The sequence below is a fragment of the Tauraco erythrolophus genome, chromosome 5, assembly GCF_009769465.1.
Source record: "Tauraco erythrolophus isolate bTauEry1 chromosome 5, bTauEry1.pri, whole genome shotgun sequence".
NCBI classification, from domain to species: domain Eukaryota; kingdom Metazoa; phylum Chordata; class Aves; order Musophagiformes; family Musophagidae; genus Tauraco; species Tauraco erythrolophus.
The window spans coordinates 1,979,055-1,996,115 of NC_141469.1; the positions used below are offsets into that span (position 1 = coordinate 1,979,055).

The following is a 17,061-nucleotide window of genomic DNA, read 5'->3' on the forward strand; positions in this document are numbered from 1 at the left end:
AGTAAATCAAAAAGAAGTAAATCTACTGGCTTGGCCAATGTTTAGTAACCTTTAAGTACACATCAAGATGTGCTTCTACCCAACGTAGCAAAACTTGCAGTTAGAGGAACAACTGTCGTGCAAAGGCTGTTTCCCTCGTGATAAACTTAGCAGTGCTTACAACAGAAATATGGGCTTTAACTCATTTTCAGCTGAAGAACGAAGCTGTTCTAAAAACCTAAGTAACTATCACTTGCCTCATTAGCTGATCCTTGTGTATCCAGTGGGAGCACACGTAGAAGTTCCACCATCAGCCCTCAAACTTGTCGGACCGCAGAGCCACGCCAAACATCTGAATTCCCTGTAAACCACCACGAACCCTTGAGCCTCAAACATTTCAGCTGGAAACCTGACAAAAGAAACTCTTTCACACGTCATTTAGTAAAACCTTACACACCACCAGCACAAGGCTGGCTGGCTGCCCACCCCTTGGGAACGCTGACTCGCAGCGTAACGCCGGCACGCAGACGGACGGTTGCCGTCAATCCTGCATCCCGTGCGGGCGAAGGCGGCCGGACCTCGCAGCGGGCACGGCCCAAGGTGCTCCCCCTGAAGTCAGCGCTGGTTCCTGGAGCAAACAGGCAGACCCCTGCTTGGATGGCAGGCTCTTCCTGGCCTGAGGGTAGACTGCAGGACTTGCTTTCTCAGGGAGGAACTTACTAAGTGGAAAATGCCCTGTTGGCCAGTCTCAGGCTGTTCACAAAGACCTGCCGGATTTGCCAAGTCTTTTTGATGTGTTTTGGTAAGCGTAGGATGGAAGAGTGCCTGCAAAAAATATCTAAACAAAAACAACTTTTAAATATAAGAAACTAAAGTATTATTTAGGATTTATTTTTTTAGGACAAAGGAAATGTTTTCATTGGCTTGAAACAGCTCCCCCTCTCCCTCTTTTCCTGAAACTCCTCTCAAACAAACAATTATTCTTGAGTGACTCCAAAAATACTTTTCCCTCCGATTTTGTTTTTGATTTAGCTATCAATGCACAAAAATCAGCTCCCCTGCTTAGGGCTGTCACGAAATGCTGTAAGATGAGCCTGAACAGCGTTCAAGATCACAAGTAATGAAAAGGCTACGTTTGCTGTCATCACGGGTAATTGCCTTGCTGCTTCTAAAACCAGTACCAAACCAGGCAGATTTTCTTTTCCATATTGGAGAATTGATGCTTCATATGACAGAAGGGCATTGGCATTTTCTTTAGTCTGCCCAGCTGCCTGTGGAAGAGCTAGGATGTGAGCTATTAAAAGAAAAAAGGGGCTTTAAAACCAGCACTGAAAGCAATGAATGCTGTAATTTTCAGTCACATGCTAGAGTTAAAAATCAAAACAAATGGACTTAAAAACTACATGACTAAAATCTCTGCCCTGGTCCTGGTGGCAAGATAGGATGGCATGAACAATGCAACACCCTGGAGAAAAGAGAAGCTTGAACTGCTGCTGCAGCAGGAAACCTCTGTAAGGTTAGAAGAGAGGCGACCTGAATCTGGCCCATCAGCCAGGGTGGCAACCTGCTCACGCAGCTTCTAGCCATTTCGTTTGAACGGTGATGCGGCTCGTCAGAGAGGAAAGCACGTTCTGTACAGAAAAAGAGAGCCTGGCCCAATCTGCTTCCCTGACTGCAAACTGGCAGCAATCCTCGAGCACTTGGTAAGGTCAGTCAGGCAAATTTCGTTACTCCAGGTTGCCCCAACTAGGAAATAATCCAATAAATTTTTACGGTAGGCTCTTGTCTATCCAACCAGGGTGCACAGCACGATCGTTCCACGCGCACGATTTCACTGGGTAGGAAGAGAATATCAGATTTCACGTTAATGCCTTTTCTAGCTTGTTAAATAATTTCTGATGAAGTGGGTTCAGACAAACGAGGTATCGCTGTATGAAAAAAGTCCCAGTGTACGTCACCCCCTCACCGAAACAGGCCTATAAATAATGTCATCACAGATCCCCCTCGAGAAACGCACCGAGGCTGGAACAGTCACACAGATCATGACTCCAGAGTATTCAAAACACAGACAGACCCCCCGCGCTCCCGCAGCGGGTCCAGACCCGAGCAGGTTATCTCCTGCTAATTTGGACTCCCCAGATGTGGGTTCTCCTTAAAGCATGTTTAAACCCCAGAACTGGAGGATCACAAGATCCCAAAGAGGAAAGATTGTATTTTCCTGGTCAAAATCTCCTTCACAAGGCCACTTAATGGTATATTTAGCATGTGTTGAAACGGGTTGAAAAACCTTCTTCTGGTAGCCCTTTATTATACTAAAAAACAACGACGACAACAGCAACAAAACCACGAAGAGATGTTCCAAGCTAATGCATGACTATCTTTGGGGTTCCCTCTTTTTGTTAAGCTTTTCACAAAATACAAAATTAAATGTCTTTTCTACATACAGAACAAAGTAGAATCAAGTAACTGATTAGAGTATGTACAAAAACTTACATGTTCTCTCTTGCTCTTTAAAAAATATAAATATCAATAATGTTCAGTAGAACAGGTTGGTTTTATTTTTAAGGCTTGATTCTTTTAGATCCTTCATTACTTAATGAGGTGCCACTTAAGCAGAAAAGGGAGGGAAGAGAGGAGGTCATGTTTTTCATTGAAGGTAATGTGTTTAAATCTCGTGAGACTCTTCCTCATCTCTGGCACATTTCCCTCCATATTGATTTAAGTTTCCAGGAAGCAGAAGTGGAAGGAAAGGAAAATAAAACCTTTATTATTGCTATTTTTTTTTCCTTCATTAAAATCTTGTTTAAACCTGTCTCTGTTCATGGTCTTTGTAGAGAACCATCTGCCAAGTACTTGGATTAAATAGACTCGGGTGGGAGGACTGTATCACAGGTCCACCTGGGAAAGGTTAGAGCGAGGAGGAGACTGCTGGAGGTGTTTTACCACCGACCCCGGCAGAGGTAGCAAGTGCTGCAGCTAGGGCAGCTGCTGCTGTTGCATCCCTGGGTGTGAAGTCTGTGGGGAGGCTCTCCATCAGGCACTTGAGCTGTTCCTGACCCAGTTTGATTTTATCGTCTAGCTCTCGCTGCTCTATGAGGAGCGCGGACTTCATCTTTACAAAGTGCTGGTAGTCCTGGAGCTGTTCCTCGGAGAGGTAGTTGCCCAGGATGTCCAAAACCACCCGTTCTCGACGGTCGAGGTTTTCCTTCAGTTCCCGGGCATCTTCGTGCTGGCCAGCCAGCAGTTTCCTCTTCTCGTTGAGTGAACTCTGCACACACCAGAGAGAGTGCTTCAGTATCGGCAGCACCGAACTCACGGATTCCCCCTTTCTCCTTCCCCCCAAACACCATGGCTGCCACCTCTGGGGCAGGCGGGATGGCTGCTAAGCTCCCAGACACACAGTCAAAAGCCTCGGAGAGGAGGATGAACTCCTCGTTGCGGACTGAACATGAATCCCACTCCGAAAGTTCTAGTCAACGTGCGGCAGAAAGTGCTCCAACAAAGTCAGTAAAACTGACTTGAAAGCAACAACCACCAGGAATATCTGGCTTTGTCTCTCACAACCACCCAAAGAATGTTAAAAAGCAGCTCTAATTGAGGCAAAAGGCAGTGAGGTTGTTCCACAACGCACACCACCACACAACGGCCTTTCCTCCAGCCGTGGGTCACAGACACCCTGTCCCGAACACGGCTGATCTGTTCGGAGACAAAAGCTGCAGGATCTGAGACATTTATACAAACGGGGACCAAGATCCCTGGGGACAGAACAGCGTTTGCTACTGCTTATACATCCACACTAGGACAGGCCTTCCTGGGAGACTTGGGAGGTCCTAGCTCAGACAAGCACATTCTTGTGACTGCTGCTACCCTGAATCTCGGAAAAGGCCGAGACGCTACGGTTGTGCAGATACGTACCCGCTCTTCGCTGTTGGCGTTTTCCCCTAGACTGCTCAGAACGTTCTCTACGCGGGCCAGGCGCCCCGAGAGGGAGAGCAAGAGGTTCACCACCTTATCCAAATCGCCAATGAACATCTTGTACTTGTCGAACTCGTTAGGTTTGCATAGCTTGCTGATCAACAGCTCCACCTCCTCTCCAAGAGCGTTATTCATCTTAATGTCTGCAAGCAGGCCTTCCTTGGCTTCCTTCAGGACTTCCAGTTTGTGAGTCAAGCTCCCGATGAGCTCAGCCTGTCGGAAGGGAAACACAATTGCCACATCGATCAGTACCATGATCGGCCTGGTCATATGGACGACAACGAGAAGAGGACATGGCTACAGTTCCTGAGGAGCAGGGTCAAGTCAGCAACAGCTGACAAAGAAGACATTAAGGAGGAAACAGAGAAAACTCTGAAATTCAAGGCCAGGTTGGATGAGGCTTTGGGCAACCTGGTGTAGTGGAGGATTTCCCTGCCCATGGCAGGGGGGTTGGAACTAGATGATCTTGGAGGTCCCTTCCAACCCAAACCATTCTATGATTCTATGATTCTGAATTGTGCATCTAGATGATAATCTGAATACTTGAGCGGATTGCATGAGGATACGTTTCTTCTACCATCAAGGAACATTTATAAAAGAGACATCTGATTTGGTGTACTGTATTCTGATAGCAAATCTCTCTGAAAGATGTAGGTCCTTTAAAGTCTCCGAGTGAAAAGAGCTGCAGCCACATCTCCTGCGTATCCCCCACTCCCTGGCCCAGCTTGACATTTCTTGTTTGGATGTTGTATTTTTGATGACCCAGAACCGTAGAAAGCAACTGGCAGAAAAATGAATTCACGCTGAATTAACAACATGACAGGAGGCTGAGCTGACACTTACTAGTTACATATGGCTGAAGAAGAAAGAAGGAATCGCTTCTATTTCCCTCTCCTATAGGACCCTGAAACTACTGACCGCTCCTTACTCGGCCGCCGCAGCGTTGGGGTGCAAGCCTCAAACTCAACCGTGACCAAAACTCCCTGTCTGTGCAGGCACTGCCTCACACAGAGGGGCATCAAGCGAGGACATACACCAAAGATGCTCTGAATTTACTAAGTGACTGAGCAAAGACACGGAGAGCACGCACCCATTTGGAGAAAATGCTGGCAACCGTTTCACTGCTGAAGGAAAAGGAGGCCCCCAGGGTTGAGTTACTCCAGAAACAGCAGTGCTGCACATGTGCTGGAGATCCTAATTTCTGTTAGGATTTAGGGGAAAGACATATGCAAAAGCAGAAGTCTGTGGCCTGGGGCCTGCAATTTTTGCTTCCATTTACTCAGAGAGCAAGAAAAGCTCTTCACACAAGGGTTGCGTGTTTTCAGTCTCTTCAGTTTATGCACTAAAGAGGCATCATTATACGGATGTTGATCTACTCTGTGTACACACACTGCAGGATGAAATGGAAGTAAATCACAAGGTTGCCTGAAAACATTCTCTCAGAGTTTACCCACACAGTCTTCTTTCCAGGAAAACTGTCAGAAATTTCAAGTAGGAAAGGTTCTGCAAAGGAGAAAGGATCTCCAAACCCAGGTCAGGCTGGAAGTTGCTCTGAATTGGCCCTTATCCCAGGGATGGCCGGTCAGAGGGGAGTTTAAAAGGTGGTTTTGCAGCTGGGAATTAACGGCCCTGTTTATCCAGACACCACTAGATGGAACACTGAGCATGCGTCCTCTGGAGCACAGGGTTTCGTGTCTGCGCTACGGTTGCCGTCAGCTTCAACATATATGCAAAGCCTGAGTAAAATGAGAGTAACATTCTCTTAAAACAAAGGTCAGCTACCAGGCTTATGCTGCAATGACTGCTAAGGCACGCCGTTTGGTAGCGGCGTAGATCAGGGGGCCGGGAGAGCAGGGGTGGTACCAAATCCCACCTGCTAGGAGAAGGGACAACCGAAACTCCTTTACTTGGGATTCTTCCCTCAGTAGGACAGGTAGCACCCACAGACAAGAACCAACACTTGCCCTCCTCTATGCCTAGGATGCCAATGCCACCTTCCAAACAAAGATCTGAGGTCCGTACCAGTTCATTCTTGGACCAAATCCTGAGGATCAAAAGAAGGGATCCATTTTCAATGATTATGATGCCAGGGGCAGCAGGACTCAAAGTCTGGCATTAACATCGACAGGTTTTCAGGAGGGCCCAGATGCTCAGAACGGGCAGTTGTTCCTCCTTGTTCTGGGAGCGTTGCTCAAGGTGCAGACCTGCCCTCCAAGCATAGCAGGAGGCTACGGGACTGCTGGGAGTGACGTACCTTTGTTCTGAAGGCATGGGAGCTGGACAAGGACTGCGAAATACTTGCTCTGCGTTCATTAATCAGCGAGTCTCCTGCGATCCCAAATGCCAACCAATATTGCTCCTTTGCATACTTACAATGGAAACGAGCTTGGTTTATCCAAATGACCTCTCGGAGCAGCTGCCTCTCAGATAATGCCTGTGCAAATGTTATTTCGCACAGACCATGAACAAACATGCCAGGCAGATCCTGCCGTCTGGGCCTAATCACTCCCATCTCTTTCTGTTTTCCATGCAAATGTAACCTTTGAGGCCTGGGACTTGTCCTCCACAGCAGGACACATCTACTTGGAAGCCTGTCAGATGCTTGCAGCATGTCCACCGACTCCTTGGAGCAGCACCCTCGCCTTGTTTAATCACTCCCTACCTTTCGCGTTGGTATAAGCAGGCAGCCAGCTTTGAAGAGAACAGCACCCCAAGAATCGATCGAGTGCCGTAGACATGGCAGAGGCTGCCATTACCTTGGAAGCTGGGTGCTCTGTGGCTTGGGCCAGATAATTAAAGCAGCAGACAAAGGCCTTAGGCAAATGCTTTTGATTAGCAACACACGCATGACCTATCTATGTAGACTTGCTACCCAGAATCCGGGTAGGACCACAGAAACGAGAGATGGCAGGCACGGCACGTGTCTCTGACCCATGCCAGTGGCATGGTACGACAGCTCCTAAAGACCTGACGGGGTCAACCTGCACCTCAGATGCTCCACAAAATGAGGCTACTCCACTCACCTAGGACTCAATCTGTGTTACAGGGCACTTTGATGGAGGTTCCATTCTAGCTGCCGTTGCATTAAAGCCTGGTAGGGAGCAGATTTTGGATTGTGCTCAGCAGAGAAAAGCTGAGAACAGATAAGGCAGTATGAAAAAGAGAGGTGAGCTCTCCAAGTGAGGGCAGCAGGACAAACTGCACACTTGCAAACACAAACACTACGCAGCCTCGTATCTTCTCTCTGCTTTTTTACACTTGGCATGGGAATGAGGACCCAGAGAGAAAACGTGGAGTTGTGCTAGAGACCAGGAATTCTCTGCGCTTAGAACGGCTGAGCTTGGCAGCCCTTCTTTAAATCCATGCCTGATTTCAGTGCAGGACGAATCGAGTACTGTGTTTCCAGCATACGGGACTTGCACAAATATTTGTATCCTTCAACATGTTTAAACTCTGCTGTTGTACAAACAGCACGAAATTTGGCTGTGCTACTCTACCCAGTGCCATGTGGGATGTTTTAAATGTACAGGCAGGCACAGCTGCTTTTGACACGAGGGCAGTGGGTGTGTGAAGGGAGGCACAGCCACAAATATCTGCTTGTGGCTCCTGGGGATTTGTCAGCTTCGCAAGATGTCTGTAATTAGCAGGTAACCAACGTGAGACAACCACAGGGACAAATTAGAAGGCCCTGCAAAAACCCTGGGAGACAGAGCACCCAAGCCTGCAGCAAGAACTGCAGGGGCCATTCCTCAGTGCCGTGTAGCTGCAATAAGAGGGGAAAATGTTTCCTCCTCTCCTGCCCTGCTCTCCTCCCACCCAAATCATCACACAGAGGTTGCACTGATTGAGCTGCTGGAGATGCACGTGGCTTCCGGCAGGTCGGTGAAACAATGAAGTGTGGGGGAAAAAGAGTAGCCAATCGTTCATGAGGATGGAGCCAGGCTCTTCTCACTGGCATCCAATGATAGGACAAGGGGAAATGGATATAAGCTGGAACACAGGAGGTTCCACTTAAACATGAGGAAGAACTTCTTCCCAGTAAGGGTACCAGAACACTGGAACGGGCTGCCCAGACAATTTGTGGAGTCTCCTTCTCTGGAGATGTTCCAAACCCGCCTGGACGCGTTCTTGTGTGATCTGATCTAGGTGGTCCTGCTCCGGCAGGGGGATTGGACTAGATGATCCTCTGAGGTCCCTTCCAGTCCCTCACGTTCTGTGATTCTGTGATCCTTCCTGGTCCCCACGCAACCTCAGGACTGCCAAAAGCTGACATTGAATAGAAATGCACTTGGCTTTAGAACTTATTATTATTTCAGGAATGTCACCAGAAAATGGTGGTGTGTGTTGAACTTACCTTCTTCTCATTGATGTCCAGCAGCTCCTCTTCCTCACCTACTTCTTCTGGCAAGTCCTTGATTTTATTCAGCAGTTCTGCTTTGGGTGCTGAAACGTTGTAATAAGCAGGACAGGCAACCAGGGTCACAGGAGCTTCCTTTTCTTCTCTCCTACACCACAGTGAAGAAAAAGGAGGAGTTCAGTCTGAGCCCGAATTTTTCCTGTGCCCAGATCCATGGTTTTCCAGCAGTTCCTGCTTGGTACCTTCCCAACGTGATTAGCCACAAAGGAAATGGCCGATTCCTGCCATCAGAGGGTGCATGTCAGCTGCTTTCCTACCTCTCCTCCACGCAGAACAGCGCAGCTGCTCTGTTTAAATGTTGGCAATCGGTTAACAACTCCGTACAGGACCCAGTAAATCAGCACAGCTCAGCTGGTGATGGCTACACTGACCATCTTACCTGGCACGATTTCTATATGGTTCTCCAGCTGTCACCTGGGAGTCTCTATCGTTAAAAAACCACACTGGAGGACTTGGGCTGCTCTTTGCATCCCCCTGTAACAAGCAGGTACCCCTCCATCCCTCCTTCCAAAATTCGGCCTCCCCTTATCTTTCTGCCTGCCACGGTTTTGGTGCTGATTTCACTCTCGTATCTCTGTGACCGTGCTTTGGACTGCGTTGCTTCAGATTACAAAGGTTAAGATAGCAAAATGGAATCACATCTCCAGAGCTGGTTCCCTTCCTGCCCTGTTCCCGAGCTCAGCATCGTTTCCTCCACAGCCCAGAGGTGTAACTTTGAAGGCCACACGTACAGCCGAGCTCACGAGAAAGGGCACTCAGAAACTCCCTGCCAGTCCTCACTCTCTGCCAGCACCCACCTACATGGGTGCAAAAAAATGGAGCACGGGCTCGCCGTTAAAAGCAAGCAAGCTGCGAGTTCTGCTGCGACATTAGCCCGCAACCCGACCGACCAGTGCTTACGTGTCATCTTCGACTGCTGTCCTGCTAGCTTGCTTCTGGGTCATCTTCCTTTTCATCTTGGTCTCCTTCAGCAAGCTGGTTCCACTGGGGAAAAGCCCTTCCATTAAGTCCATGGTTGTCTTCATTTTGGAATCTGGATCCAGGATATCAGCCAGAGACTTGTCTTTATGGACAATTTCTTTAGCTAGAGCCTCTGACTTAATATCCTCTGGGCTCTTTTTCTTTGTCTTCACTGGAGGTGCTGCGCTGACTACCCCAGAGTCCAGGCTGCCATTTTCTGACTCTCCGGTGATGACTGCTGGCTCTCTGTGGTTTCCTTCTGGTTGAGTTATGGGCTGTTTATCAGCACTTTGAGGCCCTTCAGAAGAAGCAGGTAACTGGTGCTGCTTATCCACAGCAGAAGGAGAGCTAGTCCTCTTGGACACAGGTGGTGAGAGGGGCCAATTATTGTCACCGATACTGGTGCCCAACCCCGTTATCTCCCTCTCGGCCGGGGCTTTGGGAAAGCTTTTGAAGCTGCTACGGACAGAAAAATTCTGTGAGATGAAGATAAACTTACCACCCAGGACCATTGCGAGCACGTGGTGAAGGCCTAAGACAAGCGATCCTTCCTTCTCTCTCCCTTACTTTTGCCTCTTACTTCTCACTTCAACACGGAAATGCCCACAGTATGAAGCGACTGGCACCAGAAGCCTATTGTCCCCTCAACCCAGACACTGGTGTTGTGTCATTCCAACACGAGGAACGGGCGAGTGACACAGTGAGTGACAAGTCAGGTTGTTTTCTGCTCACAGGCTGGGGCCATTGAGTCTCACCACCCGCGAGGACCCTCCTGAACCGCCTATAGCCAATTGCTACCACAGCCCCGGCCATATTCTAACCAGATGGAAATCAGACCAGCTCCTTGGGGGTGAGGGAAGCTGTGCCGAGTTAAAACCAGCTGGGCACCTAGCCCAAAGTCCTAGCCTTCAGGAAAAATTCACTACGCAGCGTTACTGCGACATATTTGTGTTGTCACTTCTTGGCAGATGGTCACTGTTTTATAACAGCATTATTTTGTGCCAGGTCTAAAATGTATTCTGGGAAACTCTAACTGTTTGGAAAAACTGTCATGGATTTTCATAGTTCTCTCTCAAAAACCAGTAACTAGGAGGACTCGACAGCCATTTCAACTCTTCATGCCGGAGTGAGTACAAAGCAACTCTGCCGAAATCCAGACAGTAACTGCGGAGGGAAGGAGACCAGGATGGTTCCTCACCACTAACCCCCTGGCCTTGCTTGCTAAGCACCTGTCGGCGCAGCTGCCCATGGGTCACAAAGCCTTTTGCCTCTTTGCTTTGTGCCCTGCATCGTGTGACAACGTTTTTGGCAGCCAGCAAAGCCTAGTGGCAGCGAGTCTGTCTGTCTGTCCCTCTTCCCTTCTAACATGTCCACTCCTCTGCAAGCTTCTCGCTCAGCTAGCAGCTGTGGGTGGGTTGTCGCAGCGCGCGGAGCTGCGGAGGTCGGTCATATTTGTCTGGAGCTTTGCATATCTTACTGTATATGGCCCTACAACGCCCGAGACGCTGCGTTACAGCCCTCCCTTACCTCACTTTGTCCTCCTCTGTGAGCCTGGTGGATTTGTCTCCAGCTGCCCCATTCCCCTCGAGCACCGCCGGTGGGGGAGGAGGTGGGAATTCCTCCGTGCCGTTTGCAGAAGTGCAAGAGCTCAGCTCAGGAAGAGGACGGGATGGCCGTGGGGAGGAGAAGGGTGGAGCGACGACGCCGGGCTGGGAAGGCATGACAAACACCTCGTCGTCTTCGTCGTCCTGCAGCAATGGTGGGGGCGTGAGCTGCAGGCCCGACTCCGAGATCCGGAGATGGGTTGTCCACTGGGGAGAAGGAGTCTCAGGGTCGGAAGAAGTGCTGCTCTGGGTCGGCAGGGACTGCCATCTCTGGGAGGACTTTGGCCCGGCTGCTGGAGGAGACACATTAGCCCTTGGGTAGCTGTTGTCTTTGACCGAATGAGCCCACACCACTTTGGGTGGGTGGGATCTGTGAAGCAGCCCGGCTTTCCTTCTCCACATCAGTTCTTCTGTGGGAGTCTCGGGGGATCTATCCTGGACAGCATCCAGAGACTGTGCCTGAGTACTACTGCTGCCCTCAGGGGGAACAGCATCTCGTTTGGCATGGTGCTGTCTCAGACCCTGGTCATCACCTGCACTCTGGAAGTCTGAGGGAGTCTGGGTGGACATATTAGGGGAGGACTGGCCAGATCCAGAAGGAGTAAGGTTAAGGAACAAGGGTTTAAAGCCTTGCTTTTGCTCAGGATAGTGACTCCTTGCCTCTGTTGGGGATGGGACAAATGCAGAAGTCCTGCTATCTGGCCTGGAACGTTCTGAGAGCTTGTGGTTCTCGGTCAGTGTGGCGGACCCGGTGACAACCTCGCTGCTGTGGTGAGGATGGGGATAATAACTTGGGAATGCCATTTTCTCTGAGTGGCTTCTTTCCTTCTTGCTGAAAGACCTAAAAAAACAAGAGACATGATAAGATTAATAATTAATCAATGAGCAAGAAAAGCCATTGTGCATCTCCTTAATGAGCACATTATGCAACCATATCAGAGGCCTGGGTCAGCGCCTGCTGTTCTAGGTGAGGTGCAGTTGTGCTTTGAGACTGGCAGTAAAATCCAGCAAAATGCTCGGGACACAGAGCCAGATCCGTTCCCACTCACCATCTCCCATCATTTTCCGTGTGTGCCAGATCACACACACACGTGCACACACGTAGCAAGCATCACAGCAATAACTTCATAGAAAAAATATTAGGAAAACCTAAGTGCCTGGCTTCCTTTCCAGCCTCGCTTTGAACTTGGTTTGTTACAGATGGGGCTAGCAGCAGCTGCTCTAAGATATCTACCATCAAGCCCCTTCTCGATTGCTGATAACTTGAAGAATTTCAGCTTTATGGGCCAAAAATTCCCATAACGTTATCCTCTCCTTTTGGAAAGGTGCCATTAAAATGATTCGGCTGTCTCCGAGAACAAAGCAAGGCCAAAAAACGCAATTTTGACTGTGGAGAAGAAGCAAAAAAAGCTCTTACAACTTTGGAATCCTCTTAGGAAAAAGAGCTCTGCTCAGATAGGCAGGTGTCACAAAAACCAAAGCCAAAACGCTTCAACTGCAAACGGATGTCGAGGCTGCAAAGCCAGCAGATTGAATTATTCCTTCTGGGTCTTCTAAGACGTCCTCGTGCGAGTCTGAGAAACAGCGTCTGGCCTTGGAAGTGAGGATCCTGCTCAGAACACATAGCCAAACCTACTGGCCCCTATGGCTACTGAGCTGGAAAACAAAACGAGCAGTAGTAACAGCACTAGCAGACGCAAGGGAGGATGGCCTAAAAACACGAGGCCATGCCATAAAACAACAAAACACAAGAAAGCTCTACTGCCAATGTATTTTTTGTTCTTGAGATGCATTGTTCAAATGATCCAACGCTGTCACTCTGTGATGTTTGAGACTTGGGCCTCAAATTTGCTCGCAGACGTGCTGGTGCAAATTAAGAATAACTCTGTCAAAGACACGGGTCGTTCCGGCTTTATTCTGGTGTAACTGAGAATAGAATTTGGCCGCCTTTGCCTGGGGGTGGGGAAACTTCCCAGACAGACTGCTCTTGGTATTGTCTGTGGTTCCTGGACAGTAGCAATGTGTATTCTTTTCGGATGCTCAGTGCTTGTCAGAAACGCCAGATGGTAATTCTCTAATTGAAAGATCTCTCCTACTGTGGAAGCAACTGTGGATTCTAAAACTGGTGGAGCAACAACTGTTCCCAGCAGTGCTTACCAGACAGCTATTGTATGACACCTGGGAAGCGGCGTAAAAGCACGGCGTGTAAGTCACGGAACACGTGTGACCGGGCCCAGAGATTGTGGAACACGGTTTCCCTAACTTCACCATTGTGCAGTTTTCCTCCCTGAGCAAGAGAAGTGGTAGGGATGGTCCCATCTCCTCTCCAGCACCTTAAGCAGCTGTGTCCCAAGGAAACCTAGAAGTGTAATTCCTACTGCCTGCTATCGCCTTCCCTGAAGGGCCTGTGCACGGAGTACGCTGCAGACAGCGATGGGATGGTGATGGCCAGATGTGAGAGGACTGGCTCAAAATCCAGTTATTTCAGGCTGATGATCACGGGACAGACACAGACTGCATCTCTTAAGGGATGGACCAAAGGTGCTACAATAATCCCATACAAACCAGACTGTGAAATACTCACTCGCACTGGGGCAGGGGAACATTCAACAGTATCCTAATCGTGGAACTCCTTCTGGGAATCATTGACACACAGGTAAGGTCCCGGGGTCTGCCTGTCCCTTTCAGTCTGCAGAGGATTCAGATCCTGTTCCCACTGAGAGTTAAATGTAAAACTTCTACCGGCTTCTGCAGCGCACGATCAGAGCGCTCTGGCTTCCAAAACTCGTGCCCATCCTCTTTCAGGGCATTTCAGGTGCAGTAATATAAGAAAAAAAAAATCACTCAGCAGCTGAGGCTCGTAGGGAGTGATCTGCAGCCTCTGGGGTGGGACCCTATGTCATCAGAACCAAGGGCTTTTTCCTGTCTACTCCCATCCTTTTGTTCAATCTTTTGGGAAATCCAATTCTGATCCAGAAGGAAAAGCAACCGTGCACCTCCCAGAAGAAATGTGCTTGCAGGATGCCTACGCAGCATAAGCATCATAAAACTGTTAATACCAATAATCTTTGTGCAGTGAAGCACAAAAAATGAGAAACCTACATTTCATGGCCCAGGAAACTTGTTTGCAGCCTGGGTGTTTGATCCCCTTTCTTGGAAAATAGGTTGGGGGAAAAAAAAAAAAAGGAAGCAGCAAGTAGTTATCAAGAAGAATGTTGAAATGCCATCTCTAGAAGAAATGGAGAGGCAGGATGGACTAAGCCAGCTGTATTGTTCTCTCAGGAAAAAAAAAATGGAAAAAGTTATTCCAGATGAAAGTAAACAGGTGTGTTTTAAATAATCATAAAAGGCTGTGCCTGAAGGCAGATTGAGTCCCTCTAAACCAACACTTATGGCTTCTTAGGGGGAAAAATGGCCAGCCAGTCGGAAGCAAGATCCAGCTAGACTAGGAGCCTTCCTCTGCTTCCAGCTGTCGCTCCCTGACCCAGAGCTGCACGGTGAAGCCTTTGGAGACAGCAGTGTTAACTCCCACTGTGGCAACAGAGTGGGGGGGACATTTGCTGCAAGTTTGTGAGAAACAGAGCTCCTTCGGGAATAATTCTGTTAGTCGCTCGTGATGGTTTTTACTGGAATAAGGGCTAGCTGTTTGGGCACTCAGAGCTTAGGGCAAGCATCTAGTTATCATTTAAATGTAAATACAGCAAGATCGACTTCAGTTCTAGTTAACTTTAAAGCAATCCACTGCTAAGTGGACAGTTGCATAAGTCTTAATATTATGAATTTTATGATTACAGTTTTGTATTTTTAAAAACATTTCTCTCTCCCTTGTTGCTGAGCAAAATATCCTGCCTACACAAAGGAAAGCAGCCTGAAAGCAAGCTCCCAGTTCAGCAAGATAAACAAAATCTCCCGGTTTTAGTCCACACAAACGTTCACTTGCTTTTGGGGAGGCAGCACCCTGGCCTGGAGAAAACCAGACAGAGTGGGACACCAAGGTATTTTTTGCTTGAGAACCCTTCAGTGACGATAGCACCTGGACATGAGTCCTAACAGCAGATTAAACACATTTTGGAAGATAGGTAACTGAAAATTTCCTCCAGAAACGTGCTCCAAGATGACATGAGGAGGACTTGATAGTGAACTAATGTTTGTAGTTTAAAAAAAAAAGCTCACAGCGACTTACTCCTCCTAACTCTGCTGGGCACAGCACGCCCGGACCCGTGTCGGTGCAGATGTTTCCTCTAGTTTGTCACGATCCATCCGTTGACATGGACAACACCTGACAAGCGCTGCTGGCAGTGGGATGGCAAGAGCTGACGCCGCAGTGACAAGGGGGACATTAACAGACACCTACCTGGCTCCTGCGCTGACCACGTAGAAAGGATCTCTCACCATGGGGCCAAATTCACTGCTTTCCCTTCTCAGCAGGTCCTAGAGTGCAAAGACAGCGTCAGCAGCAAGCAGAAAGCCCAGCAAAACAACAAACCACCCATGCTTCCTAGTAAGAAGAGAGCACCCCATGTGCCATGATGGGAGGAAAACTCCAGCGTGGCGTACCACTCTCCAGCACCCTGGTCCTGCTTAGAGGACCTGTCTGCCTTTTTCTGGTTGGACTGTGGACCAACAGGTAGACTTATTCAAAGAAATGCTTTTCTAAAACCTCTCAGCAAGTCCTTGCCTCTTCTAAAAACGTCCTTAATGGTGCCAGCGGGACCTGGTCGTTCGCCTGTGTTTCACGTGCAAGCAAGAAGCTGAGACATCACCCAAGCAGCCTTAACTGGGGAAGTGTGAACAACGTGTGCCCAAGCCCAGTGCCAAAGCAGAACCGAAACGCTGCAGAGATGCTGAAGGCCACAGAGGTTGGAAATTCCAGCCACAGGCGGAGGCGCTGAAAACCACCGCAGAGCCTGGCACTCGGTTCTTTGGAAAAACCAAGGCGCAGGAACTGCCTCCTCTTTAAGTATTTATGCCATCTAAACCCAGAGATGAAATGGGCTGAAATGCAGCTGAAATGCAGCTGAAATTCCGTTGTGACTCTGACTCCCCGTGCCCGAGAGCTCCCACCACAGGACAGCAGACTATTATGAGACATGAAAGCAAACGCTAAGCCTGCTTTGGAAGAGGATAATATTTTCTCCCGTACGATCTTTCCAGCAGAGAGCATCTCAGTGCCCCCCTTCCCCACACCCTTAGCCATTTGCTTTTTTGGGCAGCGTTGCTGCAGAGGGAGGGTAAGTGCAGATCTTGATTTAGGAGTCCGGGAGCTGGCAGATATGCGGGCTGAGCCAGACTGAAAAAGCAGAGAGGAAGGCAGGCTGAGAATGTGTTCTGAAGACTGAGAGCCCATAATTCCATATGGCTATCAATTTCCTTGTATCTTTAAACAAATTCCTACTGTGACATTGCCATGTGATTTATATGTAGCCTGAAAGGAACATCAGACACCGTCCACAAGGCCCTGAAAAACATACAGTGAGGCAGAGAAGTCTGCTGCTAAACTGGAAATAAACATTTCCCATAAAATATCTGAAAAGGCCAAAAAAATAATTTAAAAAAAAATCACCCTGTTGCTTTGTATTTGTCCCCTGTTTTTATAGCTGTGGTTTTGTATTGGAGGCAGATGAGAAACAAACCTGATTAAGAGAGCACTTAAACATTTAATTCCCTTTGGAACGGACACTTACGGATCGGTGTATATATCTGAAGTCAAACGTGCTTTCTTCAATTAGGATTTAAGAACAGGATTTTCACAAGTGCCTTGCTCTCTACAGGACTAAATCCTCATTCCAGAAGTGGATACAGCTCAATCCCTCTGGGAGACAGCAGTAAAGGCTCTCCTCTCTTCTACACTTGAACTAAGACCCTGTGAGCACTGCTGTTCATCATCTTCCTCAAGTCAGCTTCCACCAGGCAGAGACTGCTTGGGCTGCTGAATGTATGCAAGATGAAAAACGAGCCAACAATGGGGAAATAAAGATCTGAAGAACTACCCTGTATGTCCCCCGCCCAAGAGAGAGGGCTGAGGAAAAATGAACTAGGGTTGCTCACCACCTGGCCTGACATTTAAAAGTACATTTCATAGAATCATAGAATGGTTAGGGCTGGAAGGGACCTTCAAAGGTCATC

General features: G+C 48.5%; 1 protein-coding gene across 1 annotated transcript in view; it reads right to left on the bottom strand.

The window, feature by feature from the left end:
• Nucleotides 1-2,887: 2,887 nt before the first annotated feature.
• Nucleotides 2,888-17,061, bottom strand: part of SHROOM3 (shroom family member 3) — a 159,043-nt gene continuing 144,869 nt past the window's right edge. Inside the window, exons 6-11 of the mRNA XM_086611732.1 lie at nt 15,290-15,366; nt 10,859-11,776; nt 9,272-9,790; nt 8,309-8,459; nt 3,895-4,167; nt 2,888-3,247 (exon numbers count right to left, since the gene is read on the bottom strand). Of these exons, the coding sequence (XP_086467858.1) occupies nt 2,888-3,247; nt 3,895-4,167; nt 8,309-8,459; nt 9,272-9,790; nt 10,859-11,776; nt 15,290-15,366 (2,298 nt within the window). The remainder of the gene's footprint in view (nt 3,248-3,894; nt 4,168-8,308; nt 8,460-9,271; nt 9,791-10,858; nt 11,777-15,289; nt 15,367-17,061) is intronic.